General features: G+C 43.7%; 1 protein-coding gene across 3 annotated transcripts in view; it reads right to left on the reverse strand.

Moving 5' to 3' along the window:
* Positions 1-18,965, reverse strand: part of LOC131534311 (uncharacterized) — an 87,636-nt gene that overhangs the window by 41,064 nt on the left and 27,607 nt on the right. For all 3 annotated transcript variants that reach the window (XM_058767140.1, XM_058767139.1, XM_058767141.1), the window contains exon 5: positions 8,752-8,811. In XM_058767140.1, the coding sequence (XP_058623123.1) occupies positions 8,752-8,811 (60 nt within the window). The remainder of the gene's footprint in view (positions 1-8,751; positions 8,812-18,965) is intronic.

Genomic DNA, 18,965 nt, shown 5'->3' on the forward strand with positions numbered 1-18,965 from the left:
TGTTAACAATATTTTATTTTGAGATAGCACAGTGCAATTCATTGACACTGCATTATCGGTCCTTTTGCCATTTTTGCATTTATTCAGAAAAGAGATTCAATCTCGCACAACTGCATTGTGTATCGGAGTGCTTCCGACGAGGCTATCATTTCTGACGCATCTTATTCTCACTATTAACTAGTTGCTTATTAGCATGCATATTATTAGCATATTGGCTCTGGTTTATTAGTGCTTATAAAGCACATATTCTACATGACCATATTCTACATCCCTAATCCTACCCAATACCTTACTAACTATTAATAAGCAGCAAATTAGGAGTTTATTGAGGCAAAAGTTGTAGTTAATGGTTTGTTAATAGTGAGAATTGGACATAAAAACAAAGGGTAACACTTTAGAATAGGGAACACTTATTTACTATTAACTATGACTTTTCCCTCAATACATTGCTAATTTACTGTTTATTAATAGTTAGTAAGGTAGTTGTTAAGTTTAGGTATTGGGTAGGATTAGGGATGTAGAATGCAGTCATGTAGAATAAGGCATCAATATGTGCTTAATTACTACTAATAAGTGGCTAATATTCTAGTAGTATGCATGCTAATAAGCAACTAGTTAAGAGACCCTAAAATAAAGTGTTACCAAAACAAAGTGTGACCAATAACAGTAACCGTAAATTACTAAAATATCAATTCTTATGTCATAAATTTTAGAAAACTGATAGCCAGCACCAGTGCACATCATTTCATGTAAATTTCTTAAACCATGTTCTTTTATTGAGGAATGGTCATTAATGGTGTCAACAAAAGCCTATATTATTTAACATGTGCATGTCTTTCATCTTTTGACATGAAGACCAGAGCAAACGCCTTAAGCTTTTTGACAAAATATGCATGTTCTGCATGGAATGCAAATTATTTTATTCACGTCTGTGTGGGTTGTATAAAAGATGCAATATTTTTGCTAACAATAACAATATGCTAAATCACGACCGAGTTGGAGGTGAGTCAGGTCTACTCTTGAACATGGGAAGTGCCGTGTTGGCGCTCCAAACCCAATGGCCTGGTGAACTCGTCTCAGCGTGGTCTCACTGAAGGTGCCTGTTCAGACATTGAATGCTAACATAGAAATGGCCGATCTGGGGCGTTCACTCTGTTAGCATTGGCAGAATGAGACAGCTAGGTCAGTGTCCCGCTCACTGGGAGAGAGATACAATATCAGCAAGTTTTGTGCCCTTTGTGTGGACACCGGGGATGGAGGAGAAGCATGCTGTAGCTTTCACTACACACAGTCAGTGTTGTGAGTCAGCTACTGATTCATTAGCTTGGTTTATCTAAACTAAAAGAAGAATAGCATGGGTGTAAATGTACCACTAAAAAATTAAAAGCACATTAACAAATTGGTTCTCTGACATATTTTGTGATGCCTTCACCAGTCCGTTTTTTTTTTTTTTCCAAATGGGGTGTGCTGAAGGAGTTTTCTTCATGAATGAAGTAGGTAAGGTTGAGGTCAGGACTTGAGCCCTGCTGAGAATTTATCACCCCAACATAAAATTAACAAGAGAAAGGAGCTGTAATTGGCAGGCCAGTTGGTACCCAGCCAATAAAGTTTACAGCAAAGTTAAAATGAAAGTTTACAAGAGACAAACTCCCCTTGTTTATTCTGAAATTAATGTCTCTGGTTGTTTATGGCTCCATTGCCTTCTGACATCCATTTTGAAAGAAATGCTTCCAGCAGCAAGTTTATGATGTAGTTTATTACGTGGCCTCAAAACTCATGGGCATAAATCGTAAATGCTCTGTATTTGATTCTCTGTATTGCCTGATTATGGAAGCCTGAAGATAGAGATTTGCCTGTTAACTCAAGCCCAAAGTATACTTAAGTTTTGATGTGTATGCTGCAGTCTCCAGTAGTTTGTTGTTGTTGTTGTTGTTGCATCTTTTCCGTTGCTTTTCTGACAGCCAGCGTTGCCCCCTTGTGAATCAACTAATTGCACAAGTTAAAAAAAAAAAAATCAGGCTGTACAAATACAGTAAGCATGCTGATGACGATATTTACAAGCACACTTATAATTTGGGTTTTAAACAAATACCTCACCAAAAAATTTAATTTTAGTCATCTTTTACACACCTTCACATCAAAGATTTGATCTAAAATATAAAAGACTTGTACTCTATATTCTAAGGCTTGTTTCATACTGATTAATGAATGTAAATATTTGCATACATTCAAAGTTACTCCATGAGTTTCATCCTAATTCAGTTCTATAACGATTGTTCCCTTTCAGTCGGTCACTCCGAGTCACGTCGGTGACCAATGAATTGGGATCCCGCCAGAGAGACCAATACACTTCAAGTGTAACTAAACGAGCCAATGGACATTGGCATGCGGTATTTCATCTGGCTGCCACACCCCGCAGCGCGGGTATAAGGGGCAGCAGGTGCACCTCATTAATTCATCTTTTCGCGTCGGAGCCAAGCGGTGGTGCATCACTACTGCTTTTTCCTCCTTCGAGTGATTGCAAGAAAGACGAGTGTGGGTGTTACGGTGCGGCAGCGGTTGTCATGGTCTCACGGGAGAAAAAAAAAAAGATCGTCTTCATTCAGACAGCCACACCAGGAATGTGCAGTGGCCAGTTCCCCTGCGTGCTTCAGCACTAAAAGAGCAATCTCTAAAAGAGTAACACGGGTGATCGCGTCTTATTAATGAAGTCTTATCACCTGTGCGTTTCTGGGTGTGGTCATTTCCTGATGCCTCAGGATGGTCACAATCGCTGCCTCACGTGTCTGGGCATTCAGCACGCTGAGGAAGCTTTCGTGGATGGTTCATGTTCTTCTTGTGGGGACATGACCATACCCATAGCCAATTGAATAAAAGACTCCGCTATGTGAAACATAGGGGAGTCCCTCTGCCTCTGCTGCGATCCAGCGTTCGTCCCGGCACCTGGGGCAGCGCTGCGTCCGGTGGAGTCAGAGGTGATTTGAGAATCATGGTGAGGCCTTCCCCAAGTGGAGTTCCTCACCCCTCAAGCACTCCGCAGATGGTGGAGCTACCGACGGAGCGTGCTGGGCCCTCTGCTGGACAGAGTACACCACGCGTTTCCTTCGGTGCCTCCTCTGACGACCAGATGATGATTGCTGCATCGGAGAGCGAGTCCTCTCTCTCCAGGATGATGACTCGGCTGCGTTGCCCCCTTCGGTTGTGGTAGCATTGACCGAGCCAGAATCAGAGATGAGTGCCATGCTTTCCTGGGCCGCTGAGAATGTCGGGCTCATGTGGAATCCTCCACCGCGTCCCGATCCTTTGAGGCTGGAGGAATGGTTTCTCAGTGGGGGTTGCAGTGGTTCTCAGCACCCCCTCCGGTGCCTTTCTTCCCGGAAGTGTATGAGGAGCACATGAGATCGTGGAAGGCACCTTTTACAGCCCGAAACAATTCTTGTAGCTCCTCCGCCCTCACCACCCTTGATTGTCGGGGCGCTTTGGGGTATGCGGGCATCCCCTCGGTGGAGCGGTCTGTGGCCATGCAACTGTGTCCAACAGCCGCTACCACTCTGCGGGATGACCCGTGTCTCCCCTCACGGGCCTGTAAGTATTCGTCAGGTCTAACTGGCAGTGCTTATAGAGCTTGTGGGGAGGCGGCTTCAGCCCTCCACACCATGGTGTTACTGCAGGTCCACCAGGCCAAAGCCCTGAAAGACCTGCACGAGGGTGGTCATGACCTGGCGGTTCTACATGAACTGTGTGCTGCGACAGACCTCGCATTTTGAGCGATGAAGGTATAGTCTCTGGGTCGTGCGATGTCCACGCTAGTGGTCCAGGAACGCCATCTCTGGCTGTGTCTAGCTGACATGAAGGAGTATGAGAAGGTACAGTTCCTGAATGCTCCTGTGTTGCAGACCGGCCTCTTCGGCGACGCTGTCGAGAGCTTTCAAACCTACTGCTTCCACCCCGGCTGCAGCCCCTCAGCCTGCTCACCACCCGCCGCTCCCACGCAGCCGCAGCACCCCTCCACCTGGCAGCGTCGTGGAGCCGGTCGCAGGCAGGACGCCCAGCCCGTTCAGGCCCCCGCCAAGCGCAAGAGGCCCTTAGACAGGCGACCCAGACATGGAGGAGATTGCTCATCGGGAGATGATGACCGCTTCACTCCCTCCCCCAGAGGCGGGCCGGTTGGAGAATCTTTTGTTCCGTTTTGTTTTTTTTCCGCCGCTGGCCCAGAAGCCCAAAACTTCAATAAAAGAGTGGTTTCCTCAGTCTCTAGGTCTCAAGAGAAAGAGAGTTGAGAGCTGTGAATCATGAGATCGCTTCCCTCCTCCTCTCTCACCAGCTGGCCGCAGTGGGTTGTCCGAGAGCACCCCTCCTGCCCATTCGTGGAACCGGGTAAGGGCTGTAACACTCGAGTCCCCGCTTCATGTCATCACACGCCGGGCTGTCACAAGCCTCAAGCCGGGTTCCTGTGTTTCACCACGCTGCCCCACCGCGGGTATGTCTCTCTGAGCCTGGCTAGCAATCCCCAATCCGTACCGGTGGCTCCTACGGACCATCAGACTCGGCTATGCAATTCAGTTCGCACGCTGTCCCCCTAAGTTCAGAGGCATCCGGTTCACTTCAGTCAAGGCCGTCGATGCCTCTGTCTTGCGGCGGAAATCGCAGTCCTGCTGGCAAAGGACGAGATAGAGCTGGTCCCTCCAGCCGATATGAGGTCACGGTTTTACAGCCCTTACTTCATTGTGCCCAAGAAAAACGGTGGGTTACGACCGATCTTGGATCTGCGAGTTTTGAACCGTGCGCTTCACAAGCTGCCGTTCAAGATGTTGATGCAGAAACGCATTTCCGAGTGCATCAGTTCCCAAGACTGGTTTGCAGCGATCGACCCGAAGGACGCGTACTTTCATGTCTCGATCCTCCCGTGACACAGGCCATTCCTGCGATTTGCGTTCAAGGGTCGGGCATTTCAGTACAAGGTCCTGCCCTGTCCCTGTCACTCTGTGTCTTCACCAAAGTAGTAGAGGAAGCCCTTCTTCCCTTGAGAGAACGGGGGGTGTGCATCCTCAACTCATACTCGCACAGTCTCGCGATCAGTTGACAGGGACCTGGTGCTCAGACACCTCAGCCAGTTGGGTCTTCGGGTCAACTGGGAAAATAGCAAACTCAGAGGATCTCTTTTCTCGGCATGGAGTTGGATTCGGTCAGCCAGACAGCACGCCTCACCCAGGAACGTGCTCAGTCGGTGCTGAACTGCCTCAAGATTTTATCAGGCAGGACGGCAGTCCCACTGAAATATTTTCAGAGGCTCCTGGGGCATATGGCAGCAGCTGCGGTGGTAGTTCTGCTCGGTCTGCTCCATATGAGACCGCTTCAGCATTGCCTCCATGGCCGAGTCCCGAGGTGGGTGTGGCGACGCGGTACTCACCGGGTTCAGATTACACCGGCCTGCCACAGAACCTTCAGCCCGTGGACAGATCCCTCGTTCCTTCGGACAGAAGTGCCCCTGGAACAGGTATCCAGGCATGCTGTGGTATTCACGGATGCCTCAGCCACTGGCTGGGGTGCCACGTACAATGGGCACGCAGTGTCAGGGGTATGGACGGGTCCCCAACTGCATTGGCATATCAATTGCCTCGAGTTGCTGGCAGTATGCCTTGCCCTGAGCCGCCTCAGAGGGCGCCTTCGGGGCAAGGACGTTCTGGTCCGCATGGACAACACTGCGGCCGTTGTGTATATCAACCAGCAAGGCGGTTTACGCTCCGTCGCATATCGCAACTCGCCCGCCACCTCCTCCTCTCTCACCAGCTGGCCGCAGTGGGTTGTCCGAGCACCCCTCCTGCCCATTCGTGGAACCGGGTAAGGGCTGTAACACTCGAGTCCCCGCTTCATGTCATCACACGCCGGGCTGTCACAAGCCTCAAGCCGGGTTCCTGTGTTTCACCACGCTGCCCCACCGCGGGTATGTCTCTCTGAGCCTGGCTAGCAATCCCCAATCCGTACCGGTGGCTCCTACGGACCATCAGACTCGGCTATGCAATTCAGTTCGCACGCTGTCCCCCTAAGTTCAGAGGCATCCGGTTCACTTCAGTCAAGGCCGTCGATGCCTCTGTCTTGCGTGCGGAAATCGCAGTCCTGCTGGCAAAGGACGAGATAGAGCTGGTCCCTCCAGCCGATATGAGGTCACGGTTTTACAGCCCTTACTTCATTGTGCCCAAGAAAAACGGTGGGTTACGACCGATCTTGGATCTGCGAGTTTTGAACCGTGCGCTTCACAAGCTGCCGTTCAAGATGTTGATGCAGAAACGCATTTCCGAGTGCATCAGTTCCCAAGACTGGTTTGCAGCGATCGACCCGAAGGACGCGTACTTTCATGTCTCGATCCTCCCGTGACACAGGCCATTCCTGCGATTTGCGTTCAAGGGTCGGGCATTTCAGTACAAGGTCCTGCCCTGTCCCTGTCACTCTGTGTCTTCACCAAAGTAGTAGAGGAAGCCCTTCTTCCCTTGAGAGAACGGGGGGTGTGCATCCTCAACTCATACTCGCACAGTCTCGCGATCAGTTGACAGGGACCTGGTGCTCAGACACCTCAGCCAGTTGGGTCTTCGGGTCAACTGGGAAAATAGCAAACTCAGAGGATCTCTTTTCTCGGCATGGAGTTGGATTCGGTCAACCAGACAGCACGCCTCACCCAGGAACGTGCTCAGTCGGTGCTGAACTGCCTCAAGACTTTATCAGGCAGGACGGCGGTCCCACTGAAACTCTTTCAGAGGCTCCTGGGGCATATGGCAGCAGCTGCGGTGGTAGTTCCGCTCGGTCTGCTCCATATGAGACCGCTTCAGCATTGCCTCCATGGCCGAGTCCCGAGGTGGGTGTGGCGACGCGGTACTCACCGGGTTCAGATTACACCGGCCTGCCACAGAACCTTCAGCCCGTGGACAGATCCCTCGTTCCTTCGGACAGAAGTGCCCCTGGAACAGGTATCCAGGCATGCTGTGGTATTCACGGATGCCTCAGCCACTGGCTGGGGTGCCACGTACAATGGGCACGCAGTGTCAGGGGTATGGACGGGTCCCCAACTGCATTGGCATATCAATTGCCTCGAGTTGCTGGCAGTATGCCTTGCCCTGAGCCGCCTCAGAGGGCGCCTTCGGGGGCAAGGACGTTCTGGTCCGCATGGACAACACTGCGGCCGTTGTGTATATCAACCAGCAAGGCGGTTTACGCTCCCGTCGCATATCGCAACTCGCCCGCCACCTCCTCCTCTGGAGTCAGAAGCATCTGAGGTCCGTTCATGCCATCCACATCCCAGGAGTGTTCAATGTAATTGCAATATAATATACAATGATTCAATCTACACCTTTGTAAATAACATAAAGATGTAAAAACATAATTTTGAACAAGCCTGACATCAAAATTATGACTTCTTAACTCATAAATACAGACTTTCCAGGAGGACCTGAACGCCACAAACAGCCAATGATCACTGACTTCAAATCATACACAAACTTTCTAAAAGTGGCAAATTTGAGGTTTTGAATGTATGCAAACGCAGGTGTGAGATTGGAGAGCTATGCAATTAGCAAATTAGCTATGTCATCAGCAAAATATGACTAGATGTTGGTCCGTTTCTCACACAACGCTATTGTATGGCCTCAGAAAACATAGAATATAGCACACACGTCTTATAAACTAATTTTATTCAGCTGTTATGGTGCTTTTGTGATTGGTTTTTAAAGCTTGACACATCCAGGTCACTGTAAGCTTGTGTTAAATTGTAAACACTCAAATGCTTTCTGTAACCAAGGCATAATAATATCACAAAAGTTGGAAATAACAGTACAGCAATTAATCAGACATATCTGTGAGACTATCATGCTCACTAAACTGAAACAGCATCTTTCTGAAATGCTGTAAAGATGCTTCAGAAATGAGCTATATGGGCATGTTGAGGGTTTCTCAGCTGGCCGTGTTGTGTTGTCTCTCGCTGGGTGTGTATTAATGAGCTTTTCCCTTCATCAATGACACTCAGGGTCGCGCGGCTGACGGCAAAGTTCACAGCCCTGTTTACAGCTCAGGTGAGAGATGCTCGGGGAAGAGGTGTCACCTCCACGATAATTAAAAAACGCAAGCGTTCACTGAGGGGGCTGTCCTTCAACCGCTTGCATGCTGTTCTGGGAGAAGACTGTTTGTATACTCTGCAAGGAAATGCTTTGAGAAAAAAATGCCTGAAATAGAGCTCAGTCCTCTTCCCAAAACAATGTGTGGTATGGTTTATTGATTTATGGATCCTGCTGCGTTATATACAATACAGAGTGATGTAATACAAAGTAACGTAACCACATTTGATGATTTTATATATACTGTTTGTAATGTTTTTTAATTCCTAATTTGCTGCTTATTAATAGTTAGTAAGGTAGTTCTTAAATTTAGGTATTGGGTATAGGAATATAGAAAAAGTTTGTGTAGAACAAGGCATTAATATGTGCTCAATTACTACTAATAAATGGCTAATATTCTAGTAACACGCATGATAATAAGCAACTAGTTATGAGACCCTAAAATAAAATGTTAACTTTTACTTTGGATAACAGTGTCTGCTAAACTAGTAAATAAATAAATAAATGTATTGCTGCCTAACTCGTACATAAAGTACATGAAAATAATAATCGAAATTTTACATCATTTCTACCATTGGAGTAATTAAACCTCAAAATACCACATAGTTAAATAATTAAATACCACTGATTTATTAATTGATTGAAATACCATAACTGAAGATGCGGTGATGCTCCGAGTGTCCTCCTCAGGTCCCTCCTGATCATCACTCTGTACAACACATACAAAGACAAGTAACTCAAAATGCAAAATTATTGCATCAATATTAGTCATATTTCAAAGGGGTCTTTTTTTTAAATCACATAGAGAGGTATTATGTAAAAAAATAAAAAATAACCCTCATAAAGCCTGTCCATTGAAATTAAACTGTAAAAATGACTCATTCAGGAATATTTGTGGTTATGACATCACAACCATGAGCTCATTAACATATGACAACCCTAATTTGCATTTACATTTTGAAGGTACAAGAGCAAAAATGGTCTGATTGATTACACGGGTCAGGGTGGAAGATGGTCTTGAAACATATAGTATATGGTAATTATGACTGTTTTTAGTGTAAAAACCTTGACTAACATTAGGGAAAATGACAGATAATTCTGTGCTTGTACAGCTTGTATGATGCCACTCAAGTGCTCATCTCTCTGTGTCTCATTATGTGGAGCCTCCTGATGTTATGATGGACATCCAGACACTACAGGAAATGTGAGATAAATGGCAGATGAGCAATCGCTGGAGAATATAGCGGAAACAAGGGATTTCACTTTCTCAAACTCACATTCTTTAATCACAACTATAATAAAGTTGAGTATTACTAAAACTAACATTCTAACATTTATTATTGTTGTTTGTTAGTAAAATATCACTATTGCTTTTGTTTATACTTAAGGTTAATGCGAACAAAAATATAATCAACATGAATTTGTGATTAACCACTTATATTTTCTACCTCTTTTTTTTTTTTTTCTGTTGCCATATCCTTTAATTTTTTTTTTTAACCAAACTATCAATTTATGGATTAAACCAATTCATATTACAAAAATACTGTACTTTAAATACTGTATCGTGTATTTGTAAATACATCCACATCCATCCACCTCTATTTCTAGTAGGATAGGCAAATGAGAACAGAATATGAAAAGAAGAAGAAAAAAACAAAGAACAGAATAAATAATGTGCATCTATCCCTGAACAAAATGGCCATATTTTAGCACAAAGTCTTTCTCTCCTTCTCCACACAAACAGCCAGTTTATCTCTCTTTCTCCTGTCAAACAGTGGTGAAATGTGGGGCTGTGACAGCTAGAAAGGCCTGCAGTTTCACACCGCTCTACTGTCAGACAGAGAGTCCTCTCTGAATCTGAAACATACTCCACTTCATTTGAGAAAAATAGGGAAAAGTGAAAGTTTCAGTATGTATAGCCCCCTTTTTCTCCAAAGGTTTATCTCACTTTAGTTTGTCTGCACTTCTAAGGTAGTTCTGACTCTGAAGTTTTGATCTTTTGATCCAATGTTGTACAATTGCATTGTGATTTGTATAAAAATGTGTGATTTGTATGAAAAAAAAAATGGAAAAAATAAAAATAAAAATATATATATATACAGGTGCTGGTCATATAATTAGAATATCATCAAAAAGTAGATTTATTTCACTAATTCCATTCAAAAAGTGAAACTTGTATATTATATTCATTCATTACACACAGACTGATATATTTCAAATGTTTATTTCTTTTCATTTTGATGATTAGAGCTTACAGCTCATGAAAGTCAAAAATCAATATCTCAAAATATTAGAATATTTACATTTGAGTTTGAATAAATGACCATCCCTACAGTATAAATTCCGGGTATCTCTTGTTCTTTGAAACCACAATAATGGGGAAGACTGCTGACTTGGCAATGATCCAGAAGACGAACATTGACACCCTCCACAAAGAGGGTAAGTCACAGAGGGTCATTACTGAAAGGTGTGGCTGTTTACAGAGTGCTGTATCAAAGCATATTAAATGCAAAGTTGACTGGAAGGAAGAATTTGGGTAGGAAAAGGTGCACAAGCAACGGGGATGACTGCAAGCTTGAGAATACAGTCAAGCAAAGCTGATTCAAACACTTGGGAGAGCTTCACAAGGAGAGAACTGAAGCTGGAGTCAGTGCATCAAGAGTCACCACGCTCAGACGTCTTCAGGAAAAGGGCTACCAAGCCACTTCTGAACCAGAGACAACGTCAGAAGCATCTTACCTGGGCTGTGGAGAAAAAGAACTGGACTGTTGCTCAGTGGTCCAAAGTCCTCTTTTCAGATGAAAGTAAATTTTACATTTCATTTGGAAATCAAGGTCCCAGAGTCTGGAGGAAGAGTGGAGAGGCACATAATCCATGTTGCTTGAAGTCCAGTGTGAAGTTTCCACAGTCAGTGATGATTTGAGCTGCCATGTCATCTGCTGGTGTTGGTCCACTGTGTTTTCTGAAGTCCACAGTCAACGCAGCCATCTACCAGGAAATTTTAGAGCACTTCATGCTTCCTTCTGTTGACAAGCTTTATGGAGATGCTGATTTCATTTTCCAGCAGGACTTGGCACCTGCCCACACTGCCAAAGGTACCAAAAGCTGGTTCAATGACCATAGTGTTACTGTGCTTGATTGACCAGCAAACTCGCCTGACCTGTATTGTCAAGAGGAAGATGAGAGACACCAGACCCAACAATGCAGATGAGCTGAAGGCCACTATCAGAGCAACCTGGGCTCTCATAACACCTGAGCAGTGCCACAGACTGATCGACTCCATGCCACGCCGCATTGCTGCAGTAATTCAGGCAAAAGGAGCCCCAACTAAGTATTGAGTGCTGTACATACTTTTCATTTTCATACTTTTCAGTTGGCCAAGATTTCTAAAAATCCTTTCTTTGTATTGGTCTTAAGTAATATTCTAATATTTTGAGATACTGATTTTTGACTTTCATGAGCTGTAAGCTCTAATCATCAAAATTAAAAGAAATAAACATTTTAAATATATCAGTCTGTGTGTAATGAATGAATATAATATACAAGTTTCACTTTTTGAATGGAATTAGTGAAATAAATCAACTTTTTGAGGATATTCTAATTATATGACCAGCACCTGTATAGTATCTATTCCCAAACCTACACATCCATGGAGCAAGAGGAGATTGTACGAAAATGTTCAACTGAGGTCATATTCATTTTTACATATTTTTACATTTACATTTAATCATTTAACATAAACTTTGATTTAAAGTGAGGATGAGCTGTATTTGAAGTTAGTGTAAAATGCCAATAACACACATGTGACCATGCATGTGAATTTCACAACTTTGACACATTTGTAGGCCGACCAATAGCAAGCCTCTTGATTCAGCAGTGACCTTTGTCTGACAAAGATTCGTAACTTAGCAAAAAAGCAAAGCTCATTGTGCTGGTTTCTACTGCATCACTACATTTCAGTATTATAATGGTATAATTTATGGTATTTTGTCACCCCCTTTCCTGCTTAGTGAAATGTTGCATAGCGACGGCAAATGTGGCCCTTTAGGCGCGTTCACACAGAATACATTTTTGTATTATGTTGTGCTATTTGCACAATAACCATTGTTTTCTATGTAAACATTCACTATACGGACATCTTTGACCATTGTGTTAGCATCTTTTGCAGTGTCTTGCGCATGACATGGCATTCTAAAAATGCAGCGTTCGAGTTAAAATAATTCATTTTCATTTTAAAGACAGAAAAACAGTAACGGCTCCCCTTGTGGTGGCACTGAGAAGGCAACACATTTGAACTTAAGCTGTTTTAACATGAACTCTGTTTTCACATATCTGTGTAGACTATGTTTTAGACAGTGCAGTTTGTGATGTCACTCTAGTGTCAGCATTCAAAATATAAAAAATGGTATTATACTGGTTTTGTCTTTTGAACTGTTTATACACATAATAGAAGGCGTCTTATTCTTTACAGTGTTTCGAGCATTTGATTAATATGACTTCAGGCATGAACAAAAAGAAAAGTAATTCTGTGATTAAAAGCCCAGAGCTAAACATGGGAATAGTACATTTTTATTCATAATCTATGAGATTTAGCGGGCCATTTGCATATCTAAATGATTTACATATGGTACAGAGACCCTCTAGTCATAAATAATTTAATATCACAACATTTCCTGAAGGAGTAGCTCATCAGGGCCACATTTAACTTTAATTACTCTTTTAAAATCATAGTTATGATTCAATAACTCGCTCGCAAAACTAAATGTACCTCAACAGATTACTGAGACGGAAATAATAGCAGTGGACAAAAAACAGGCAGTGGAGTGGGGGAGGGAGGGAGAAAGAGAGAAGGATGGATAGAAGAGACGCCAATGAAGAAACACCACATATGCATATGTGTTTTAATAAAGCAAAAAAAAATGTGTCATGGTACTAACATGAACGTGTGTCGACAACTGACATGGAAGAGAAGAAATTGTTGAACGAAGTCATTATTTTTGTTTTCTTTGCACACAAAAAGGTTTTCTAGTAGCTTCATAACAATAAGGTTGAACCACAGATGTCACATGGACTATTTTAATGATGCCCTCACTACCTTTCTGGGCCTTGAACATTGCAGTTGTGTTGCGGTCTATGCAGAGTCGTTAATAAATTCTGAAGGTTTCTGTCTACCCACTGATAGGTAATTAAAACTTTCAAGCTCCAAAAAGGTCATTATGGCATTGTAAAAGTAGTCCATATGAATCCAGTGATTTAATCCATTTTTTTTTATATAATATATTTGTGTAAATAAATGAATAAATAAGACTTGAAGGAATAAACCATAACTATTTAGAAAATTAAATACTTTAAGCTTGAAAATTTCTACCCTGAACAATACCATTACGAGCGTCATGTAACAACAAAATGACACCCCCAAAGCATCTGAGAGCGATAATCAGGCCCCCAAAATGCAATGTGATTCATCTTATACTAATTAAAAACCTTGCACAGCAACATTAACATATTAATTGAGGTTCAAGCATAGGGCTGTTATGATGAGGAAATTCAAATGAGTCTTTCAGGAACAGAATAGAAATTGTGGAAACAGAGGGGTGAAGATAACACACACACACACACACACACACACACACACTGCTCTTGTACAAATGGCCTTATCTCCAACAGAGGCTCATATGTGTGTGATCTGACACATCACCCACTTCCATTATCAGACGGCATTTAGAAATGAAAAACCCATTTACTCCCATTTACATCCCGTCTGCCTTGTGGCCCCACAATGTTCTGCGGCATTGTCAAAGTGACATGACGGCATGCAAGGTCACCTGGAAACCTCTCACTGCGCTTGTTTGAAGAGTCAAGCAACAACGGCTTACTGGCTAGTTGTTTAAGAAGGGCCATTTTCTCATTTGGTAATGTGTTATCTCTTACATATATGTGTGCATTGAAGGTGGCATGGCAAAACACTGATGTTTTAGTTAAGAGAAAATGACTTGGCTCCACCTGACACCAACAGTTTCATGGAGTCGTAGGTTTAGGCCATTGATCTGGAATATAAAGAAACATTGTAACTTCTTTCTACGAGGAGTGGCAGTGAGGTCAGGCTTGGATAAGCGTGAAAACACAGGATAAAGGAAGAATATCTGTTGTTTCAGCCTTGATTACTACCACGGCTGCCCTAATATTTTCTTTCAGCAGGATGTTAGTGGGGATGTCATCGCAATACAAGATGTTTTCCTTTTAAAGCCTGCTATACACTGCACAATTTTTTTTTTTTTTTTTTTAGAATTTCTTTAACATCTAGTCATTCCAGTGATTCATTGTTGACAAGTTAGTTGCACACCAGACGTGACTTTCTCTATTTGTGTTCTCAAGCAAAAGTGGGTAGTTCACTTCAGTAATTAACAATGTGTTGTTAATGAGTTTGAAAACTAAAAAAAAAAAAAAAAAAAAAACACCATCTTTGTTATATTTTGTATTGATATAATATATTACTGAAAATGCACAAACATGCACTGTTCCAGTCTAGCTTGAAGTCATTATTTATATTAATAACAATATAAATAATAGCTCTTCACCAGAGCCTAAGATTCACCACAAAGACCATTGTTATTGGTGAACATGTCAGTTGTTCCCTACGACAATATAAATAATTTACGATCCCAGAAATGTGTCTCAGATGGCAAAACTATACAGTGTGCACCATCCTTAAGGCATCGGTGGAAGGTAAAAGGCAGTGAGATTGATAGGTGGCAGTTAGTTTGCAATTTGATGGACCTTTTAAATTCTTATAATGTAATTTTTAAGATTTCTGTATGATTTTAAATATTGTGTCAGACAGGCAATGTCTTTGTTGACAATGTTGATACATGTTTGCATATTGTTATCTCAAGCTAAATTAATATATATATATATATATATATTGTAACAGGGCTGACGAGACGAGAGGCGTGCGGATCCATGTGCAGGCTTTTATTTACAGGCATGGTCAAAGATACAGGCAGGGTCGAAACAATGGCAAACAGGTATGGCAGGGACAAGACAAAGAGTAAACTTAGGGCAAGCGTGGGTCGACGATCAGCGAACAGTATCCAAAGGGCAAGACAGGAGAGGGAAACCAAAAACGTCAGCGATAGTCCAGGCAGGGGAAAACACAATCCAACAAAGGCAAGGCAAGGCTAGGAAAACTAACGGGCTCTGTAGGGCAGCGATAGTGCATACGATACTCGGCAACGGGGGAGAGAATGTCCAGGGTTGAAATAGTGTGTGTGATTGGTGATGCTGTGTGATCAGGTGTGCATGTGATTGGTGCAATGAGATATTGGTGACAGCTATGATCAGAGTGGGATGATGGGAATTGGAGTCCATGTGATGTGTGGTGTGAAAGTCCATGTGGTGACCTCTAGTGGTGAGTGACCGGGAGTGCAGACCAGATTTGTGACATATATATATATATTGTGACGAGTTGGTTGCCTCCCCCTCATTATCATCACCACCCCGTCCGTTATTCGCCGCCCTTCACCAGGCTCACGACGGGAGTGGGTGTGTGAGAGAGGAGGGGCGCTGAAACAGCTAGGGCTGGCGGCGTGTGATGAGGCACACCTGAACCGAATGGAGCCTCATCACTGCCGCTGTTTAAATACCGAGTACGCCTCTCCTCGAGGGACCGGTCTCTTTCCCCGTGCATGCACACTGGTGTCCTTGTGGGTCCAGGAAGGGAGCGTGGAGGGACTTCCGTGCCGCCAGAGACGTGAGCTGCCGGACCCGACCAAGTCCCGTCGTGATGTCATGGGCCAAGAGGTAGACGAAGTCGCTAGAGAAGCCACCGTCCCTCGCGCCCCGGACCTTAGAGGGGAGCGCGTGCGGCCGCCGGACTCCGCCCCTTACCTGGACCCTCCCTTCCAGAACACTGCCCCTCCTTCACAAACTCCGCAGCACGACGAGGTCACCAGATCCCCTGTTTGTTTTGGACTCTTTATCCCCTTTGGACACTTTATTTTATTATTTCTGTTTAATAAAAGCCTCTCAGAGGCCTGACGCCACACCCACTGTGTCTGTCGTTTGCTCCTCCCATCACAATATATATATAAACACATACTGGGATAGAAATGTGGCAAACAGGGTTGATGGTAACAGGGTTGACAGTTTTACAGTTCACTTCATTAATACTAGTCATGAGTCTACTATGTGTTTATTACTATTTGCATTGTGCAATTGGCATGCTGACTGCAGGAATGTCCACCAGAGCTGTTGCCCATGAATTGAATGTACATCTCTCTACCATAAGCCGTCTCCAAAGGAGTTTCAGAGAATTTGGCAGTACATCCAACCGGCCTCACAACCGCAGACCACGTGTAACCACACCAGCCCAGGACCTCCACATCCAGCCACCCGGACAGCTGCTGCAACAATCGGTTTGCATAACCAAAGAATTTCTGCACAAACTGTCAGAAACCATCTCAGGGAAGCTCATCTGCATGCTCGTCGTCCTCATCGGAGTCCCGACCTGACTGCAGTTCGTCGTCGTAACCGACTTGAGTGGGTAAATGCTCACATTCAATTGCGTCTGGCACTTTGGAGAGGTGTTCTCTTCACGGATGAATCCTGGTTTTCACTGTACAGGGCAGATGGCAGACAGCGTGTATGGTGTCGTGTGGGTGAGCGGTTTGCTGATGTCAACGTTGTGGATCGAGTGGCCCATGGTGGCGGTGGGGTTATGGTATGGGCAGGCGTATGTTATGGACAACGAACACAGGTGCATTTTATTGATGGCATTTTGAATGCACAGAGATACCGTGACGAGATCCTGAGGCCCATTGTTGTGCCATTCATCCACGACCATCACCTCATGTTGCAGCATGATAATGCACGGCCCCATGTTGCAAGGATCTGTACACAATTCCTGGAAGCTGAAAACATCCCAGTTCTTGCATGGCCAGCATACTCACCAGACATGTCACCCATTGAGCATGTTTGGGATGCTCTGGATCGGCGTATACGACAGCGTGTTCCAGTTCCTACCAATATCCAGCAACTTCGCACAGCCATTGAAGAGGAGTGGACCAACATTCCACAGGCCACAATCAACAACCTCATCAACTCTATGCGAAGGAGATGTGTTGCACTGCGTGAGGCAAATGGTGGTCACACCAGATACTGACTGGTTTTCGGACCTATTTTTCGTTTAATGATGCGCCAAATGTTCTCTATAGGTGAAAGATCTGGACTGCAGGCAGGCCAATTCAGCACCCGGACTCTCCTACTACGAAGCCATGCTGTTGTAATAGCTGCAGTATGTGGTTTTGAATTGTCCTGCTGAAATACACAAGGCCTTCCCTGAAATATACATCGTCTGGAGGGGAGCATATGTTGCTCTAAAACTTTTATATACCTTTCAGCATTCATAGTGCTTTCCAAAACATGCAAGCTGCCCATATCGTATGCACTTATGCACCCCCATACCATCAGAGATGCTGGCTTTTGAACTGAACGCTGATAACACGCTGGAAGGTCTCCCTCCTCTTTAGCCAGGAGGACACAGCGTCCGTGATTTCCAACAAGAATGTCAAATTTGGACTCGTCTGACCATAGAACACTTTTCCACTTTGAAACAGTCCATTTTAAATGAGCCTTGGCCCACAGGACACGACGGCGCTTCTGGACCATGTTCACATATGGCTTCCTTTTTGCATGATAGAGCTTTAATTGGCATCTGCAGATGGCACGGCGGATTGTGTTTACCAACAGTGGTTTCTGGAAGTATTCCTGGGCCCATTTAGTAATGTCAATGACAGAATCATGCCGATGAGTAATGCAGTGTCGTCTGAGGGCCCGAAGGGCCAACAAAGGTCTTCGGCCTTGTCCCTTACGCACAGAGATTTCTCCAGTTTCTCTGAATCTTTTGATGATGTTATGCACTGTAGATGATGAGATTTGCAAAGCCTTTGCAATTTGATGTTGATGAGCGTTGTTTTTAAAGTATTCCACAATCTTTTTACGCACTCTTTCACAGATTGGAGAGCCTCTGCCCATCTTTACTTCTGAGAGACTGCCTCTCTAAGACATCCCTTTTATAGCTAATCATGTTATTATTAACTTAATTAGTTGCTAGATGTTCTCCCAGCTGATTTTTTTCAAAATTTCTTGCTTTTTCAGCCCTTTGTTGTCCCCGTGCCAACTTTTTTGAGACCTGTAGCAGGCATCAAATTTGAATTTAGCTCATTTTGTGGATAAAAGTGTAACATTTCTCTGTTTAAACATTTGTTATGTTCTCTATGTTCTATTGTGAATAAAATATTGATAGTTTTGATTTGATAGTATTTTACTTTTCATTTTATTAAAAAAAAAACATCCCAACATTTCCAGAATTCGGGTTGTAACCATTAACAAACCATTTAAAAGGAATTTTAAAGGAAAGTTACTTTGTATTGGTCTGAACAGACAAATCGGATGCAAAATTTGACTGAATTTACATTCATGTTGATTAAAAAAATGCAAATTAAAAATAAAACAGAATAAAATTTATTTTCAATGATAACATATGTTATGCCATAAATACTCTTTAAGTACTGAACTGAACTTATATTGAACTCGGATCACTCAATGAGAGTGTGTGACACCATAGAAGGCAACAAACAAACCATGCTTAAACCTGTAACTGGCTGTGTATGTCAACACAAATCAAGAGGTCTAAAAACGTGCTAAGATCTGACACAGGAGGGCAGACCGGGCTGACCTCATCAACGGGGTGACCATCTTCACTGTACGGTTAAGACATTCCCTGAGCCAGGACAAGCAGGAGCCTCTAAGAGGATTACAAAAGACAAGCTGAGAAAACATGATGAGCCAAAGCCAGAGATGCAC

Source organism: Onychostoma macrolepis, chromosome 25, assembly GCF_012432095.1.
Source record: "Onychostoma macrolepis isolate SWU-2019 chromosome 25, ASM1243209v1, whole genome shotgun sequence".
Taxonomy (NCBI): Eukaryota; Metazoa; Chordata; class Actinopteri; order Cypriniformes; family Cyprinidae; genus Onychostoma; species Onychostoma macrolepis.